The sequence below is a fragment of the Triplophysa dalaica genome, chromosome 3, assembly GCF_015846415.1.
Source record: "Triplophysa dalaica isolate WHDGS20190420 chromosome 3, ASM1584641v1, whole genome shotgun sequence".
Taxonomy (NCBI): domain Eukaryota; kingdom Metazoa; phylum Chordata; class Actinopteri; order Cypriniformes; family Nemacheilidae; genus Triplophysa; species Triplophysa dalaica.
The window spans coordinates 7358528-7379640 of record NC_079544.1 but is presented as its reverse complement, the minus strand read 5'-3'; the positions used below and the strand labels follow the sequence as shown (position 1 = coordinate 7379640).

The following is a 21113-nucleotide window of genomic DNA, read 5'->3' as shown; positions in this document are numbered from 1 at the left end:
TTCTGCACTTTTAAGTCATCCTGCAAATGTGAAAACAAAAACAACAACAAATATTTCATTTCTTATTACATGTTCCTAAAATACCACTAAACATTTGAATGGCTTCCAAACGCTGTAAAAACGATAATAGTTTTTTAAAGAAACAGATCAAATCACATTAAAACAGGCAACAAATTCACATTTTTGGCTCAATCTCACCCATTTGCGATCTCCTCTATATTGGCTTGATGTGTGGCTTTTTTTGCTATTAGCGAGTGGGTTTTTATAGTGTGGAGAGATGTGTGGTTATCAGATTACATTGTTTCACTCAGATAGAAAGAAAGAGAGACGAGGGGGGGATGGCCATAAACATAAGATTTTTCCAATTGCTAATGATGAAACTAGCTGACTCCCCTCATCTAATGACTCTTACCGTCAACACAGAAACATAAGAAAACACTGACGCATAGATGTTGCGAATCAAATTCAAATCTAGCTGTCATTTTACAATGACTTATTTATGAAATTATACAATTGTGATTTTGTATAATTTACTGTAATTATATTTTATTTACTTTAGGGTTTTTCCTTTCAGTTAATTTGATAACCAGAGCATTACTGTGTAGGATGCTGCAGTTAAAAGGTAACATATTATTACCAGAGTGATCCATTTGGGGTCTAAACTCATTTCCTGTGGCTACTACAGAGGCTAGTATTCAACTAAAACCCCCAATATTATTTATCGGTAATTCCACTCAAAAGCACAAATAATTGTAGTAATTGCAAATAAAATGCTGTTATGTAGCATTTCACTTTGCTCTTTTTTAATAAAGGTAACTTAATGTTAAATTTGTGTTGAGCTCGATTCCCAGGAAACATGTACCTAATAAAGAAACATATTCCTTGAATGCACTGTAAGTCACTTTGGATACAAGGGTCTGCCAAATGCATGAATATAAATTTAAATAGCATATGAATTAATGCATACTAGGCATGCGGTCATTGCAATCACTTGGTGTGGAGCCAAAGTAACATGTTGCATGAGTCTTGATTTCCTTTTTAACAAGAAGCTCATAACTTATCTAACTTGATTATGAGCCTATGATGTTTGCTTTAATAACCAAGCAATAAATAATTTTTTGGTCAACTGATTGGTCAAGGATTATATCAATTAGAAGCATAATTAACATTGCAGAGTCACCTCTCTAGCAACAGACAGATTGCATGTGATGCAATTTTCTCTTCATAATCGCCCAAAGTCCCTATTAAAATAAAGTTTAGTTACATTATTGTGCTCATGATAATAATAAGGTCACTGTAAAGAGTTTTATGTTTTGTTCTTTTTCTTATCTTTGTTTAAAACATTTGCAGATGAGTGAAAAGGAACAAGATACTGTAGGTACTATTGTTTTCAATCTTATGTACTAATGGTGCATATCAAATCAAACAGGACTTGCACTTTGGGACCCAGTTGCATAAATTTAACCGCTAAGTTAAGACTGCATCTTAACAATTAGTCTCATTGACTTGCAATTAGTTATGACTAATCAGTCTTTCTTTTATATATTTCAATTAACCCAATCTACATTTTATTGATTTGAAGAAGTGATGTTAAGTAACTTATCAATTTAAGTAATCCTGAAGACATTGATTAGCCAGTTCAACTCAAAATGATTTGTAATTGTTGTCTTTAGTTTTTGACAATTACAAGATAAGGACTTCTGCAACAAAATGAAAAGCCAATAATGCACATTAGGTGTGTAACCTATTAATGTTTTACACTGCTACAGAGAATGATGGGAAATGTAGTTTTGCTGGCCAAGCCTCTGGTTGTATGACCTCATGTCATAAATATGATCATTTTGACATTACGTCACCGGATGGCCCAACAGGACCAAGATTTTACAACCAAAATAAACATGTAAAAAAAATCAATGTAGACATAGACCAAGGTTCATCATCTTCACACAGCTAGATCAACTTTGGAATCTAATAGGCACATTGGATCAATGATAAAAATAGGAACTAAAACAAGAGAAAGATGTTAGTTTCAGGGAGTACCTGATATTTAACCGGATAGTTCACCAAAAATGGAAATCTCATCTTTACTCTCCCTCGATGAATAAATGACTTTGTTCTGTTGAACACAAAAGAAGATATTTTAAAGGATGTGGCAAGTTACACAGTTCCAGTTGAGTACCATAGTAGATTTCTTTCTTACTATAATAGTCAACAGTGCCCCAGAACGATTTGATTACAAACATTCTTCTAAATATCTTATGTTGTGCCCAGCAGAACAAAAAAGTAAACAGGTTTGAAACAACTTGAGTGTGAGTAAATGACGAGAACCTTTTTATTTTTGGGTGAATGATCCCTTTAGGGACCAAAAGGCATAAAATGATCAGACGTGGGCCCTAATGGATAACTGTTTCATTTACATTTATAGAAATGCATTTGCCATAATCCCGTTAGTCACTTTTATCCCAAGCAACTTACAATGCATTAAGAATACATCAGTATGTATGTTCCCTGGTTTCCCACACTAGCAAATTTAATATGGATCAGGATGAGAAGACAATTTGACAGTGCTATGGGAAAACAAGCCTCTCACGTAGCATCACTCAATATAGCTGATGTGGGTGACTTTGATAAATTAATTTATAATGGCATGACTGCATGCCCTACAAAGCATTTAAGTATTTAGTTTCGCTTCAAGTAACAAAAACGATGCATTAATTTTTTTTTAAAGAAATCAAAAGTGATGATTACGAAAAATATGAAAGAACTGCACATACATTACAACTTTGTTGTTGTTTTGCAGCAGGTTTGCCATGAACTTACTGTAGACTTAATTACTTTCCTATTAGTACTGTTTTCAGAGTTAAACTTCACTTTAATCAAAATTAAAACACTTTGACTTTTGAGATTCAAAATGAGCAAGAAGAGACTAGCATTAGCACAGCAACACCGCAAAAAAAGACATTCTTCCTAAGCATTTTTGGTGTGTTTTTTGGTCAAAATATTTGAAATTTCTTGAATTACGATACATTTCCATAGCAAGAAATGTGACCTAAGACCGATTTAGTCTTGTTTAAGAAATATGTAAGTTTATGGTTAAAACAAAATTGTAAATGAAATCAGTAAGTTACTGGCAAACCTGCTGCAAAACAACAGCAACGTTTTACAATTTATTCATATATGTAAACTATAGAACTTTAAATACCGCATATTTTTGTTAAATGATGTGTACTTAGTGCTGACTCATCTTATGCTTACAAATTCCAGGCACTCTTCAGAGACAGGGTGGTTTTGAATTACTCTCATTAATCTCTGATTTTCTTTCAATCTCAGTGGTCTGATAGCTTTGGGCAAAACCGCACCAACACCCCAGGGGGTTTCACTGCTTCCCCTGAATCAGGACATAATGTTGTTCTTGCATCCTTCTTATTTTGGTTTGATGTACAGTTTAAGAGTGATGGGGACAACCCAGACCAGACAGATGGTGACCGTTGGGTTTCCAGTACATCAGTGAAACAACATCTGACCTTGCAGATACTTAGTCTCTAACTATGCTTTAGTGTGAAAGTGTTCATTATTTCAATAGAAAAGTCACTCAATAAAAACATTTAACATATAATTTCAGGGACCAAAACATAATATTTCACATTTTTGTTTTTGTCCTAAACAACTTAAAGCATGTTTAAAATACATATTAGTGTGTGTGTTTGCTGGGCTCAAACTCACGACCTTTGCATTACACTCTACTCTTCTAACTGAGCTACATATTCTAACAGAAAAGATCAATGATTTCATTTAAAAGCTACTAAGAAACATTAAATAATATTAAGAATGAAACCTTATGTCAATTGCAGTAGGACATTATTACATAAATTGAAGGAGGGGAATCAATGGGTCTCTGCACGTGACTCCTCAAAGCTTTGCACTTGACCTTTACTTAGCTGTGTCTGGTTTGCTTTTAAAAACCATATCCTTTATATATTTAATGAGTTTGGCGCTACTGCGACTTTAAGGTCCATACGCATAGAGAGAAAAACAGCATGGCAGAAACACAACGTTACATCTTGACAGCAAGATGTACTTGTCTTGCCCACTGGATTCCAAAGGAACAATTGTCCCAATCAATTAAAGACAGGTTGAATAGGAAATCGCTGACAGGACGATGAAAAGATAACAGAGGATGAAATGAGCACATCTCCCTCTAGTGGTCAACAGAATCAGAGCACTTTGTCTGTGATGTTGCTTTACCATTATAATTAATAGCCTAGCCCAAGAACATTGTATAATAGTGTGCCTGTGCTTACATATCAGATGACCCGATTGTGATATTCGAAAGTTTTTTTATGCAAAACTTTTGAGGAGGTGTGAAAAGCCTAAAGATTTCACAACAATGTATGATTTTATTCTTCATGTGCAGAAAATTAAATAAAAGTTGTCCTCTACATGTTCCAAATATATGTCGGTGTGTGTCATGTATCCATCTCGTGAGAACTGGATATGATAAAGAGCTAGAGATCACCGACACTGATTCTTGTACGGGACGGAGGGATCTGATGCTGCTGCTATCCTTGGTGATGTACAGCTCAATCCAATTAGGCTTCACCTCCGGGCTGTGATGCAGAGCACTCGCGCTCAGTCGATGCTCCGCGTGCTCCGCTGAGCTCTGTGTGACACAGCATCTGATTTATAACACGGTATCATGGCACCGCGTGAGGATAATCAATAGTTTCCTTTTATTCTTCTAAATTTGCGGGTGCAGTTTGTGAGATTTATCCTCTACGAACATGAAGAAGAGCGACTGCCCTTTCAACAGGGCGACTACTGACGCCTCTCTCCCCTGATCGGATGCGAGGGGAAGTTTAGGGCTAATATACTTGTTGTTTTGGGTGAGGAGAAAGAAGAACGGCGGGAAGGTAAGATTATGTTTTTTGTTTGCTTAAAAGGCTTTTTCTTTTTTCAACGATATGAAAACTGTGCCATCCGGATGTGGACATTTGTTTGTAAGATGGTTGTTTTGAGGTTCATAAAACTTCACGCGCACGCATGCCGACGCACTCCAGCACTTCAGACTTACATCAGGTGCCGTGAAACAGGTGCGCGCGATTGACTGGTCAAGGAATAGGAGTCGTTACGATTTTACCTAAATAAATTGAACGTCACGAGGAAATCGTTTTAGAAATACATTCGCACGTATGAGGTGCACTTTTGAATGCACTTTTTTTGAATACACACATATTTTGGTAGAAGTGTGAGGTCTGAGGGATCCGAACCCACGACCTTTGGCGCAGCTAATGGAGTCATAAAACGAGAATGATCAGTTCTCATCAGGTGTTTCTGTTAAATCACTTTCTCACGTTTAACTTGTGAGAACCGATTTCAGTAGATTTTTATAATGATAATGAGAATTTCTGTCTAAGTTGCAATATAAGGACACAGCAACTTAACCTTGTGGGGATAACGCGTAAAGCTGCGGATAAATTGGATGTGACAGTGTTAAAGCGTTGAAACTTCACGACGGGACAATCGTCATTTTTGAATCATCGTATTGCTGCACCATTATGAAATGTTGGCCTATATAGTTTTGTCTCTGGTTTTAAGTTTTAAAAAGCAGGCTGTTCCGAAGACTTTTAAGAGCAGGAAATAGAAGCCCGCTAAATAGTCCTGCCGGGATTTATCATCAAGACATTCTTAAATACTCAATCGCATTATCGTCTGTCCTCAGAGCCAAAAGGATAGCCTGCTTGACATTTAAACGCTCCGTGAGAGGCACATTGTAGGCCTAATGGTCATTCTATTGGATATCACTTTGTTAATTTGAGATACATCATGATTTGAAAAATCAGTAGCCTATATTTTAAAGGGTCCCAAATAACAACCTCCAAATTACCCCTTTTTTTAAAACATTATTTTTGAACATAATACGATATTTATAGCGGAAAAATAATAATTGTAATTTGACTCAAGCTTAAAGCCCCAGTGAAATCAAAATGAAAGTTTTTTATTTTTGTAAAAATAACTTGGCCTTTAGGACGTCTATAAACTGATATGGTCCTACGAGCTGACAAAAGTATTTATTCCCATTTAGAAGATATAAGGGTTTAAAACTGACTTTGTCTGGCACTCACCAAAGTATCCTAAATAAAAACTTCAAATGACACATCACTGGTATCACTGATCTTCGTATTCTTTTCGATATACTTTTACACCAATGTGTGCCGTAAACAAAACACTATTGTATATTTTACAAGGGGGCGGGGTCTCTCGATATGTCTCGCGCTCTATGCATTTTTCAGTTGAAAATGTGAAATTACGTCAACATGTCAGAAGCATTGCAGTGGGGCTTTAACTTCCTGCAAAAAATCAATAACTGTTGAGTAGTTTTAATTTAATCTTATGCAATAAAACGAATCAACTGAATATAAAATAATTTGTTCTATTATAATCAAACACAGACTGGAATTTAACCTCGCCCCAGGCGTGTGCGGCCAAGAAACGTCTTAAGCTTGATTTCTAAATGTGTTTATTACATTTTGAAGTATGGTCTCACTTGGATCTCAAAAAGTGAATTTCTTGTTTGATTTTTTCAGTAAGCTGTTTAAAATACTATTGGAATCGCTCTCAGTTACATGTTATGAGTTACATGTTATTTACTTTCAGGTGCCACCATGAAGGGACTTGTCTGAGGTGGATTCATCCTAGCACCCATTTGTTAGAATCTTAATTAGCATTACATTCAAGTAGCACAGTTATGGCTGAGAGGGCAAGCTTCGGGGCTCAGAAGGTCTCGAGGCCACAGGGCTCACTCCCGCCAGAACCCATCGACATCATTCGGACAAAAGCAAGATCCAGAAGAGTCCGGATCAATGTGGGTGGGCTGGTCCATGAGGTTCTGTGGAGAACCCTGGACCGACTGCCACGAACCCGTCTTGGGAAACTTAGAGACTGCAACACCCATGAAACCTTAATGGAGATCTGTGATGACTACAGTCTGAACGACAATGAGTATTTCTTTGATAGGCACCCGGGTGCTTTTTCCTCCATTTTAAACTTTTACCGGACGGGAAAGCTGCACATGATGGAAGAGATGTGCGCTCTGTCTTTTGGTCAAGAGCTTGACTACTGGGGCATTGATGAGATCTATCTGGAGTCATGCTGCCAGGCACGTTACCATCAGAAGAAGGAACAGATGAATGAAGAACTGAGGAGGGAGGCTGAAACTCTCAGAGAGAAGGACGGAGAAGAGGTGGACACGGGATGCTGTGCAGACAAAAGACAGAAGCTCTGGGATTTGCTGGAGAAACCAAGTTCTTCTATGGCCGCCAAGGTAAGCCAAACACAACGCACAATGCACAATTATGTACACAATCATTTATCCCACAAGGATAATGCCAACACATTTTTTCTTGATTCTGAGCCTCCTACAACAATTTATGAAGGGCGATGTTTACATTAAAATAGCAGCTAGCAGCAATATGATGAAATCCAAAACCCAGAGATGAATTTATAAATATAACATAATCCATATGCACTTCCTTAGCTGTCGTGACTGACATATTAGCCTAGGGGTTTCTGCCACAAAAGAAGAAGCATTTTTATTTATTGGTACATAGCTCACTGCATGGCTACACTATAGGGAAGATTTATGGTCTTGGCATCTCATTTGAAACTATTCTGGCTGGCAATTCAATCACAAATGTTTGAGCTTTTTATTTTGCGATTGTGTTGAGATGCTATATGAAAGATCAATATGCATATGCAACGTTTCTTTTCACCTACGTTGCTTACATTTAAATTAACTAAGTATTATTTTATAGAATAACAGCATGGCGATCATTTTACCTATAAAGAGATTATTATACATCAGTACTTTCATTTAGGGATGTTTTTGAGGAATCGTGTTGTCTTACACATTAGTAGAATGCCTAGGTGGAAGGTTGTTGAGAAAATTTAAAAGCTTTTTCACAGCCTCGGAGGCCTTCGCTTCACTCAGTGCCCAGTCCCAATGGCACAGATCGCCAACTTCCCAGAATACAGACAGAGAAAGTGGTCAGAAGATCCATTAGTGAAATACTTTAGTGTACATTATTTTTTTCTACCCAATGGCTCTTAAGAAAAAAGAAGCTTTCTGAGGAGGAAATGTAAAGGATCTTGAATAAATAAAGCGGAAAAACTATTATTTACAACAGTGATTAGACTCCTGTTAATAGGGAGGCTCAGAGATGACGTATTTTTGTTTGCAAAACCCGGAGTTAGCATTTAAGGACTTCCGGTTCCATGACTCCAAAGTCTATGGGATTTTTTTTTTTTTGGTAAATCTTCCAAAATACGGTCTGTGGTTAACACAGATTTTTTAAAGCCTTATTGTGTCTTAAAAATGGCAGTTGCTAACAAGTTGCTAAAAGTGACTACATCCTTTGGGAGGGGATGTTAGACGTCACTGCGCATATAAAGCTTACAAAAAGTCCAACATGGGCACAAATGTCTTAAAACGTAGATAGGGATTCATTCACAGAGTAATTACTTACCAGGGAACAAATTTTTTAAAAAGTTTGTAAGAGTTGTCGGAGGCTTGGTTGTGGTAACGTTGATATCGAGGGACCTTAAGTGTAGTCTGTTTATAGCATGATGTAATCTTTTTACTTTTGCAGATTTTATTTTGCCTTCAAATTTAACAAATGTTGTGTTAAACCTTTGTTTATCACAGAGCTTATTTTTTGTGATCTTCCAAAAGTCTATGGGAAAATGGCTTTCAGTTGAGGAAACCAGAGGAGCACTTACTTCCGGTTTTGCCTGTATTGCAATTATGAAAACTAACATACGGAATTCTGTGAATTGATCATGTGCCTTGGTTAGATTTATAAACCAGACACAAACATTTAAAGGGGTCATATGGCGCGAATATGTGTTTCTTGTGTCTTTGGTGTGTACGTCTACGTAAGTTGGCCATGCATGTATTAGACACGTTAAATTGCAAAAATGAGAGTGTCGAAACAAAAGAAGCGTTCTATCTAAAAGCGAATGCTCACCCAGACCTGCCTAAAAAGCCTTGTGTAACCACACCCCCATAAATCTATGTCAGTCCGTGGTATAATTTGACTAAAACTGCCCAAATGTAAATGCAAGTAAGATGGGTGTACTGTCAATGCAATTGCTTTGGAACCTGATGCTTCAAATATGGTAAGAGGCATTACATTTCCATCACACGCTTGCAGTGTTCTACCAATTACTACGCACTGGTTAACTGGCCAATGTTAGTAAACCTCGCTCAGAGCGATGAGGTTTGTAAGAAATCTGCCCATTTCGGAGAGGCTGAGCAAAGAGAAGATACAAACATGCACGGTATCTGGAAAATACAGTGTTATTGAACCGTAAATCGTCTATACACATTGCATTAAATCCAAAACAAAAATATTTGTTTAAGCTGCGTCATATGACCCCTTTAAAGGAATAGTTCACCCCAATAATGAAAATTGTGTTATCATTAACTCACCCTCATGTTGTCTGAAAGATGTAAGGCTTGCTTTCCTACATGAAACACAAAAGGCGACAAATGTGAGAATTTCTCTCTTATCATTGTGTGTGACAGATTTACTTAAGCATTATTGTTGGGCAGGTGGAGTAGCACGTTGTGCCTTTAGAGAGGATGATTTGTTGCCAGTCAATGGTTTGAGTGAGTCAGCACAACAACAGCATATATTCACTTTTAGCATACACCTATAATCTCAGCTCAGGAACAGCTTTATATTGACCGAAATCACCTTCACCTGAGTTCAGTTGATCATATCGCTACTTTATTCCATGGAGTAGTATGTTGAGAGGTTAAGACAATGCAAAAAATCTGGCACAATTGCAACAGTTAAGCAGTATGGCAGATAAACATACTGTATGAAGAGTTTGTTTGCAAAAACAGATAAAAAAACATAATAATTATGTTATTAAATTTTATATTTTATAATAAATGTTCTGGGCTTTGAGTGCGCAGAAAAGAGTTAAATAAATGTAATAAATTATTAATTATTATTATGTATGTCTTCATTAGCTGTATTTTTTGTTGTTATTATTACTTAATGAAAACAACCCAGCTGCAGATTGATTGATAATAATTGAAATGCACAATAAAAAAACATGATTTTGGAAAATTTGTATCTGTTTTTGCAAATGAACTCTTCATATAAAGAAGAATAATACATTACGAAGTAACTCAATTTTGGTAACAATGTTATGGTTGTTTAGATTGATTTTGAGGGACAACAGACAAAGCCCCTTTACATTACAGGGGTCCAGTTGCATGACTCCTAACCTTGACCTTGACCTTTTCTTCTGTGGGTTTGGTGGTTTGGTTATCTGAGACATGGACAGGATCATGACTGCAGACTACTGAGGAGGTATTCCCCAATGCATAGTCATATGAAGTCCAATAATAGTTTTCTATACTTTGTTACACTAGAATTGCTTTTTCAGCAGTATGTCTTTGTTGAGTAAAACTGAAATGTGTTTGACATTTCAGGTGTTGGAAAATAAGCTGCTATTGCTCATTTTCCAATATGGTAATATATTTTTCTCTGGACAGTTGCTAGGTGGTTGAAAAGATAAAACCAACAGGACCCAGTTTAGCCATCGCTGTGAGGCAATGGAGTCTTAATCTCCTTTGGTGATTTACCGAGTCTGCTTCTACAAATAGACCGCTGAGGACTCTAGCTTGTGTGGCTTATGACTATGTAATATGGTCACGTGCTCACCATAGCTGTTCATTTATCGGTGGACACATTTTTTACTATTTAAACTTATATTGAATAATAGGTATGTTCAATTTGACAATTTCCCAAAGAGATTTTGCTGTTTCTGAATACAGATACGAGCATGCCTGTAAGGATGAATATAATCCTTTCAAACAAGCCAATTTCCTGACTCGCAGCAAAAAAAATTTTGACATCTCAGTAATTTAATTTGGCTGAGTATGAAGTGAGTGTGGTTTCCAGTGCTTTTCCTTACTTTCCTTCTTGTTTAAACTGAAAAGATCTTTAACACCCCAAACATGATCAGGCCGAGCTACTTTATATTCAAATTACCGTGATTCTTGGCAATGAAATTGAAAAGAGCCATCTATGTGTTACATGTATCGACGTTCTGAGTCAACAGTAAAATATGTACGGAGATACTGTAGCACAGAAGTGTAAAGTGTGGGATTTTGGCATTTACATATTATATTAGGATATATAGATGAAGATCTTTAGAAATTGTGTGTTGACTTCATAATCGGACCAAATAGAAAACATAACAATTCCTTCTATAATTTACTCCGAATCTTAATCATAGGATTTTTTTATTTTTGCTAATCAAAATTCAATGAAACTAACATCTTTTTAATGAAACATCAACAAAGGCTTCCTTTCATTTTTCTCTATGTAGCTCACAGAGGAAGTGAATCATTCCTTGAATCACATTCGAAAAGACATTCAAACTCAATTTAATATAAAAAATACATCATAATCGTAACAGTCATGCATGATGTGTCGATATCAGATGTCTTGTTGTATGAAGATTGTTTTGATGAGCCTGCTGTTCTCCTGATGCGTCTGAGGTGTGAATAATTTATGTGAATTTACAGTAATTGCTCATGACATGATACTCTCATATCCGCGGATGGAGCGGATGCTCTCTTAACATATCCCAGTGATGGCGGAGGGGCAGAAGAGAGGAAAAGATCTTTCTTTGCGAAGGATCTGTTACTGAATAAAGAGGCTTTGGATTTTGGCTGAGACACTAGGTCTGCCTGTGGAAGGAGATACCTGTGACATTATTCTGGTAAGAGTGAATCCTGGCTCCCCTCTCAGCCATCACTTTTAGAGCCATGGAGGTCAACAGATGCAGCGAATGTAAAGGTTACATTCAGTGCTCCTTTAAGAGCCTGTTAGATCTTATTAACTACAGTGAGACTACATTAATCATTTTAGAATAATTCATCCTTCGCGCACTTCAATACAGCCGTTATTTCTCAATGCACTTTCAGAGAGCGGTTGGTAAATTGATCTCCTCTTAAGATTATGGACTAGCCAGCACTATTTTCTGAAGAGTCATGTGCATAATGTGATGTATGGACTCAGATAAGCCTTTAATATGCTATTTGACTATATATACTTTCCCAAAACTGGATATGATTGTATTTCAAAGAAAATCTAATGGTGTCGAGAAACATAACAATAGACTTTACAAAATAGTGGCGGACCTCAGTTTATTAAAGAGAGATATATTCAAAAAATGTATTTAGTTTTTATATGAAAAGGTCAAACATTTTAAAATTCAGAAATTCATGCAAGCACACAAAACTTGGTTAAAACAATGAGATTTAAAGTTGACGTGTACTCGGATGAGAATAGGCATCTCTAAATTGATAGTAATTGTTCTGTTATGTAATCCAGTGCATTGAAAAGGAAGGGCTTAGCCTGTGACACAAAGGGAGCAAATTGCTGTACATAGGCCCAGCGTGGGCGTTGGACATTGGATCAAGTCGTATGGCCTCTTTGCCGACTCAGAGAAGATTTTGTCCCCCTCAATGTCACACAATTATGTTAAGCCTGAGAAACCTAAAGGGATTTGACTTTAATCTAAGTAATGAACAAACCAAATAGCTAGAGTTCAATCTTATATTGCATTTAGTTGAAATCTGTCATAGACATGAGTTGTAGAGTTATAGACATGATCTTATCTTCAAATTGAAGCTTAATTGAGTTTCACACATTTTGTCACATAATAAGACTGATCATTTATAACTATAAAATCCATATTCATGTCTCTTATATTTTTTTAATCTTGCTTTCTCAGTTTTTCTTTTCTAAAAGTATAAATAAGGCATTTCTTTAGTTTTGTGATAGTCATGAGGTGTCTGAAAGCTTCTTTAAAGTTTTTGGGAAAAAGCCATTTTTCTTTTTTTGACAATTTACGAATATTGTTTTCAATGTCTGCTCAGTAAACGCTAGAAGTTACTACAAAAGATCATATTGTTACTTGTTAGTTGGAAGAGTTTTATGATTATGACAATGCAAAAAAAAATCCTTGAACAATGACATTTTAATAAAGTAGTAAATATATTAATATGCCCTAAAAGCTCTATACAAAGCTCTTACGAAGAATTTATTCCATCCATCTTGCGTTTGGTACCTTTAGGGTTTACAATGATCGTGAAGTGGGATTTCATTTTTCTAGTATCATGGATTCGCATGTGTCTGGTAAATAAATAAAAATGTGATCAAGATATCAGCAGTACCGGAAGCGGGAAGCTAGGCTTTGTAAAATAATTTCCGACTGTTGGGCTGATGTTGCACTTTCTTAAGCACTCCGTGTGCTATTCATACAGCATAACCAAAATACATGCTATTTGCTTTAGCTACCCAACCCACAAGTGCTAAAGCCTTGCCATGGGCAGGAGCACTGCCAGTCTTGCAGGATAAGACTTAGAGCCTTATCCTCTGAACTCAACTTCACCTTGAACCCAGCTGTGATTTCGGTTCTCTAAAATGCTTTTACAAGGACAAATGTCTGGCAGATTTGGTGGGTCTTGCAGGAGGGCAGATTTCTTAGATTATGTGTTAAAAATAGTCACTGCCAGTTGGACATACAGAATAACAGGCTGTGCACTGTGTTTAAGTAGAGGCTGCCCGCCTGCCCCACTTGTGAGGCTGAATATTTTGCATGTGAGGATGCGGCTGTAAGTGGTAGCCTGAGGGTAAGCCTGTAAATCAAAAAGCAGTCATCAGGGCTACATTATTGACTAATAACTATAATCACGACCCCCCGCTTCCTTCCTCCCCCGCACATGCAAAAACACTGTCAGGCACCAAAGAGTCATCTCAACATCTCGCCGCAGCTTGTTTCACGCTGGTTGGAACCTCCAATAGCTTCCAATGCTCATGGATATTTCAATGTCTATAGCCATCATATAGGAACTGGATAGTATATCCCTTACTCAGCAAAAACCTCTAGACAAATGTGGGAGGTTAGCGCCACATAAACCCGTCCTATAAAAAACACAAACATGGTAACAGATCTCCTCTCGCCATTATATAAATAACCCTTCGATATTGATCAAGACATTCTTGGGTTTCCATGCAGAGTTTTGTCTTCTTTTGCAGTCATAATAACAATGTTTTCCAAAAATAATTTAACCTTCACTTCCTCTTGTGAAGAACATTGACTTGTGAAGATCTAGGATTGTTGAGTGCTCCATATGAAGGGGCAGTGTGTATTTTTTTGTAGGATCTTTTGACAGAAATGCAATATAATCTACATAACTATGTCTTCAGAGGTGTATAAAGACTTTTCTTTTATTACCTTAGAATGAGCTATTTCTATGTACATACACCGCGGGTCCCCTTACATGGAATTCACCATGTTGTTTCTAACCCTAACAGACAAACTGCTTTACAGAGCACATTTCATTAATACATTATCTCCTTCGGTGAAGAAGTGAAAATGTGACATCTAAGAACTCTTTCGGCCACCAGGTGCTTCAAAAAGAAGGGGTGGTGTGAGCCGTTGGTTGTAATTCACAACTTCACCACTAGAAGCCGCTAAATTTCATACACTGACTGGACTTTTAAAGTTACTACTGTATTTTATAGCAAATTCACAGCACTAAATGATAGCACCTCAAAGCACTCTATTTTATTCATTCTGAATGCTCAACCTTTAAAATGATGTAATATAGTTTTTATAGTTTCAGTTAGTTTCATGTCAGCAAGATAGCTTTACTAAAGGAGAAAACAGAGGAAAATGGCCAGTCTGGCAATAGATGCTAATATTGTTTGTGCAAAGCATAACACCCTTCACTTTCTGAGTGGAGCTGAAAGCTTGGCCTGTTGTAATTGTTTTCTAAAGAACACATTACCGAGTCATCTGAGCACCACGGAAGGTTTGCAGATAAAAGCGGATGGATTTAACACTTTCATTCCTGCCCAGGATGCATTGCAGTTGGGAAGATCTGTTCCGTATTAAGGAGCTGTCCGTGGTGCTGGTTTCATGCATGAAACAGCGTTTACTCATTATTCATTCAAATCAAGGTTTTTCGTCTCAGAAAAATGTTTTAGTGGTTGTTCTAGTCATTGACTCCCACTTGAACCTTCTACTTTATGCAGTACAGGTAAATCCACCTCACTGGGCAGATTAAAAGCCAAATCCTCATGTTCGGCCAGATTGCCTTCTGGAAACAGTTCTTCTACATACACATTTTTTATGATTATTTTCAGATCCTCAGGTCAGGTGGGTGCCAAGACAATAACTCTTTTTGTTATTGTCTAAAAGCCAGATGTCCCTAGGACTGAAGCCAAGAGCAGCTTCACCCCATGCTGAAGGAGAGATCTAAAACCAGCCTCAATCTTTCTACCCTCCCCCACGTCACCGTTTTACTACCAACCTCAAGCAAAAGTGTAAATTAGAAAATTGTCCCAAAATGCTAAATTTCAGATAGCATGGTTTTAATATTTAACAAAAAAAAAATATGTATCACAAACAAATTTCAAACAAATTTCTTAGTGACGTCAGTGAGACAGTACCCGTCCTCTCTGTTTAAAATAGGGTTAGGTGACGCGAAGGATTTTCTTGGTGCTTCTGTACGCACAAGCCCTGGTCTAATGCCAGAAATCTCCCAGTGTTGAGATCACTGGCATGTAATCACGTTTGTACAGATCCACAGATGAGGACAGTTAGCTAATCCTCCTGTCTTTCTCCTTTGGTACTTATCGTTCCCGTCTCTATTGCACTGAGAACAGATCTCTACTCGCTGTGTCAGCAGAGGCCTGTTTGACATACCTACAAATGTTTCTCCTCGAGTGATTAATGAGCTCGCCACAGCCCCACGTTGGGCTGGGAATTCATGTCCTTCAGACTTTAAAGTCAAAATGTTGAACTTATTTTGTCGGACTGAATCATGTATGTTCTCCATAGTAGAGGGACGGGCTGAAACATTAGGGTTAAGCTATTAATGGTTAAGTTGTAATTCAATTACAAGTAATAAGGTAATAGCATGAACATAGCAAAAAACTGTTTCAGGATATCTAATATATGATAGTTGTCGACTTGGATGTAGATGTAGCATTAACAGAAAACGTTTCTTTGGAGTTACCTCAGGAACCCTCTCCCAAAAAGTGATCAAAATCTGCAGTTTTTATGCTCAGCTTTGTTGGATAGCTCGATCTCTTTGTCACATCCAGATGTTTTTCTTACCTGGCAAGAATAATCCCTGCGATTCAGAATCCCTTTCATTGTGCTGCCTAACCCTTGCATAATGCCAAGAAGCTTGCGTTTATGCTTTCTGTTGTGCCTGTCTATTGACCAACATATTTGTTTGTCACATTTGAATTTGCTTGCTTGACCAATGTCTGACTACACACTATAAAAAGTCTTGAACTTGTGTGAACTTTCTACTTGATTCTATGCACAATTTTCTTAGACAGTGATTATATTCACAGTGGAAAATAAACCTTAAAGGTGGATATAACATATCAATGCAGGTTGTGCTTAAAGGCACCACTTTGATTTTACCTAAAAATTTAAGGCATCAATTAAACTTAGTTAGGTCATTTTAGCGCATTGATTTTTTTATTTTGTAGATGTGTTCTCAGTGACCCAAAGCACTCTGACAACAACAATGTCAGACTCTGTTTTACTATTCAAATGATATTGGCGTGATAAGCAAAGTGAGGCTATTGTTGGTTAGATCATTTTCCTATAATTCTTCTCCGTTGTCCAGAGCTAAAGAACATCCAGGAGAGTTTTGCCCAGTTTGTAGGCTTTCCTAACAAAACTGGATGATTTCTCCAATGTGGTCCCAGGGTTCTTCCCACAAAGACCTTGGGTTATTCACCCATTTTACTCTTTCAGTGTTATTGTTGAAATTGGAGAACTGTATGGGCCCTGATAAGAATGTTCACATTGCCGACTGTGTGGCAGGACATTTCGGGATAATTGTAATAGGATTGAGTTTCTATGTATAGCAAGGATATGGAAAGGTTAGGGGCAGTTAGTCAGTCTTTCCCCTCCCCCCACAAGGAAAGAATCAACGTGTAATCTTTAAGTCTTCCTTAAACATTGAAATATATAAATCACTTCATTAAAGGACTGTGAGCTGGCAAATTTTGTCACAGTTGTGATTTGTGTGTTATCGTTAACAGCATTCATTTCACGTTAGACATTGTGTACTTTTAAAACAAGCTAACGGTTCAGATGTACATATAACAGCTTGGAGTGAAAACAGCTCAGGTGTAATACAATAAAAATGCTGAATGTTTATTATTAAAACACTTTTTCATAAGGTTGTTTGCGCTTTTCAGAATGGAAGAGCTTTGTGAAGGTCAGTAGTGTGATTCTTCATTAGATCTCAATTAATCCAATCTTAAAGGGATAGTTCACCCAAAAAAACTTTTGACTACCAATTTCATTTTTACTACTTTGGTAGTCAATGGTGACCAAGAACTGTTTGTTTAGGAGGCTCTTCCAAATATCTTCATCAAAACAAAGAATTTCAAACAGATTTGAAACAACTTATGATTAAATGATGAAACAATTTTGGGGAGAACTTTTCCTTTTTTGTTCACTCAAGAATAAAATTCGGTCATCATTTATTCGTTGAGAAGTGTATTTGACTCTTTCCTCTGTGGAACACATAAAATGTATTTTTCAAGAATTGTCTCAATGGTTTTATGTTCTTTCAATGGAAGTCAATCGGGACCAATGTTGTTTGGTTTTCTTTATTCTTTAGCAAATTATTCTTTTTTTATGTTCTTTTATTTTGTGAATGAAGTCATATATACACAAGAAATGAAAGTATATGAGTGATGCAATTGGAATATGGTGGCTGGAGTTATGATAGTATAAAACACAAACCTTTTTGCTCTCTATACAGAGAGATAAAGAGGATGTCTAGAAAATGAATGGATAAACTGCTGAAGGCAGTTGAAAGAAGCTGTCTTTTTCCTTGATTGAAAACACATTTTTAAAATAGAAAGTGCACCTCATGGTCGACTCGAGTCAATATTCTCTTGGAAAACGTTGTGGAAACTTGCATTTGACTTAATTTACAAGGTCCTCATTAATAAAAAGCCATGTTCTCACAAACATTTGTATTGAACATGTTATTACAAATTTGCATTGTTTAGTGTTTGTTCTCTTGTTTGAACTTTACTCCACTTGTAATGTTTTAATGGTTATTGTTTTATGATGTCCAGATATACAGTATGTAACAGAGTCAGATTAGGATTATTTGATTATCTTGATATCCTCACTGGACACCCATTCCATATTGTAACCGAATAATGGATCAATAACTGCAAGGTCATGTTTGAATTAATGTGATGTAGGACAAAAAGACAACAGGCGAGGCGATACAGATCACATTATCCTAATAAGGGCATGCTCTTTTCCTTCCTCTTATTTATGTCTGTCAACTTTTGTTAAGAAAGTGCCTTTTGTTTAATTCCAGGGCTGGGATGGAGGAGGTCTTTACTCTGCAGCCCAGATTCCAGGAAATATCTGACTTTTTAAGTTTTAACTTCTGTGTTACACTTCAAATATAAGAGAGGGCTATTTTTACACTTTCACAGAACAAACCCTGGGGGATTATAGTGCGCTAGAGGCTACATTTTTTTCTTTTCCACCTGCTGAGGAAATCAGCACAAAAATCATTTTTATTCATTGGAAATACTGATCTCATCTACGCATAATATTTCTGATCTGGTTTAGAATTAAGGCCCTTTCAATTGATATTGATTGCTGTTATTGTATTTACGTTTAGCAATTCATGCCTAACCCCTCTCCTCTCTTTTGTTTTGCAGGTTCTGGCCATAATATCAATTCTGTTTATTGTTCTCTCAACCATTGCACTGTCACTAAATACCCTGCCCGAATTACAAGTGATTGATGAATTCGGACAATCTAACGACAATCCAAACCTAGCCCACGTGGAAGCCATTTGCATCGCCTGGTTCACTATGGAGTATCTGCTTCGGTTTTTGTCTTCCCCCAACAAGTGGAAGTTCTTCAAAGGGCCTCTGAACGTCATCGATCTATTGGCCATTCTTCCCTATTATGTAACAATATTCCTAACTGAATCCAACAAGAGCGTCCTCCAGTTCCAGAACGTGCGCAGGGTCGTTCAGATCTTCCGAATTATGAGAATTTTACGAATTCTGAAACTCGCGAGGCACTCTACGGGACTTCAGTCTCTTGGGTTCACCCTCAAAAGAAGCTATAATGAACTCGGGCTGTTGATATTGTTTTTAGCTATGGGGATCATGATCTTCTCGAGTCTGGTATTCTTTGCTGAGAAAGATGAAGATGCTACAAAATTCACCAGTATTCCCGCTTCGTTCTGGTGGGCAACAATAACTATGACAACTGTGGGTTATGGGGACATCTATCCCCAAACGCTCCTGGGCAAAATAGTGGGTGGTCTCTGTTGTATTGCTGGCGTGCTGGTGATCGCTCTCCCTATCCCTATTATTGTGAATAACTTCTCAGAGTTCTACAAAGAACAAAAGAGACAGGAGAAGGCTATCAAACGCAGAGAGGCGCTTGAGAGGGCCAAGAGGAACGGAAGCATCGTGTCCATGAATCTGAAAGATGCCTTTGCTCGCAACATGGAGCTAATAGATGTTGTGATAGAAAAGAACGAGGAGAAAGGCTCAGACAATCACATTTCTCCCAGCAGGTGGAACTATTTAAAGAGCTCCAACTCCGACTTGAGTTCCAAGCCGTGTGAAGCGAAATATCAAGAAATAGGCCAGCTTAGTTCTCCAGATCGAGGATTCAAACGTAGTCCAAGCCCTCAACGCCTGAACGCGAAATCCCTCGAACAAATGTATAACCAGATGACGACTCCCGCACCTGTAAGCTGCGGTGGCCCTTCGGCTTCTAAAGGGGCCAGCGTTGAGAAAGAAGATGGGATGGAGATGAAGGTGGTTCAGAGTGACCCTATTCTGAAAGACATCAGAAGCATCTCCAGTGTCGACAGCTTCACCAGCTGCGCCACCGATATCAGCGAAGTGGAAAAAAGCGCACTGCTGCCCAATATTGTAGGAACGCAGGTGAGACATCCACGTGCGCCTCCTCCGCTCGACCTAAGTCAGATTAGCTCTCTGGACAGGTGGCAGCAAAGCAGCCCCTCGGCAAAGAAAGCAAAGCAGCCCACAATCATCAAGGAAGGCCTATATGAGTTCGTCCAGTGCAAACCCGAGACCACATCACAGGGCGAGGAGAACCAAAGCTTTGATCCCAGCGGTGAAACCGTGAGGAGCCCTCCGAGAGTTAAAGCAAAGGGACTCAAAGTGAACTTCACTGAATCTCCAGACGAGGGCGCTTCCAACTTGAATTTAGTCGTGACAGATGACACAGCGACTCTGACACCCAAGCTAACAGCGTGCGACACATCGCTGCTGGCAGGTTCTCCTCGGCACAGCCCGAGGTCCCCAGGGAAAGGCTTTGAAGGGGGCTCGGCAACAAGCTCTCCAGGTTACAGCCTGGGCTCTTCTGGAAGCCAAAGAGGGAGAAACCATGTCGACAGAGCAGGTGTTACTCCCACTTCTCCTAAAAGCGCAGGAAACTGCACTTCACCCACGGTTGGTGCTGTTGAAGCAGAAGACACCATTCAAAGTGGACAAAAGGTGGACAACCACCTCCTTTCCCCTGATATTCTCAAGTCGTCGGGGGACGGCGGACGGTCGCCGCCTTGTGAAACTAGCATGTGATGTACTGATGTATGTGGACGGAAAGGGGCAAACTGAAGTAGTGAAGAAGATTTTCTTCTGTCTCAATGTTAATTATTAATGGGACTGCTTTTTTGCAGAGATTGACTTTATGATCTTGAAAGAGGTCTGCTCCTGACTTTAAGAGCTTAGTGACATTCATTCAGAAAGTGGACGTGAATGAACAATACACACAGTACTCGAATAATAATAATAACAGCATGACCCCTAATGTGAAAGATTAGTTAGCTGTGTCTTAGCTTTTGAAGCATAAACTCATCCAGATAAAAAATTGTTCACATTGTAGCATTTACAACTTATTGAGATGTAGCAAGCACATGGACATTTTAAAAAGGTGTTGGATTTATTTGATGGTTCTGTAAA

General features: G+C 37.9%; 1 protein-coding gene across 1 annotated transcript; it reads left to right on the top strand.

Moving 5' to 3' along the window:
• The first annotated feature begins 6745 nt into the window (after positions 1 to 6745).
• On the top strand, positions 6746 to 20921 carry kcnb2a (potassium voltage-gated channel subfamily B member 2a). Its single transcript, XM_056744037.1, has 2 exons — positions 6746 to 7321; positions 18822 to 20921. The coding sequence occupies exons 1-2, from the start codon at positions 6746 to 6748 to the stop codon at positions 20730 to 20732; spliced, it is 2487 nt and encodes an 828-aa protein (XP_056600015.1). The 3' UTR covers positions 20733 to 20921.
• Positions 20922 to 21113: the final 192 nt, after the last annotated feature.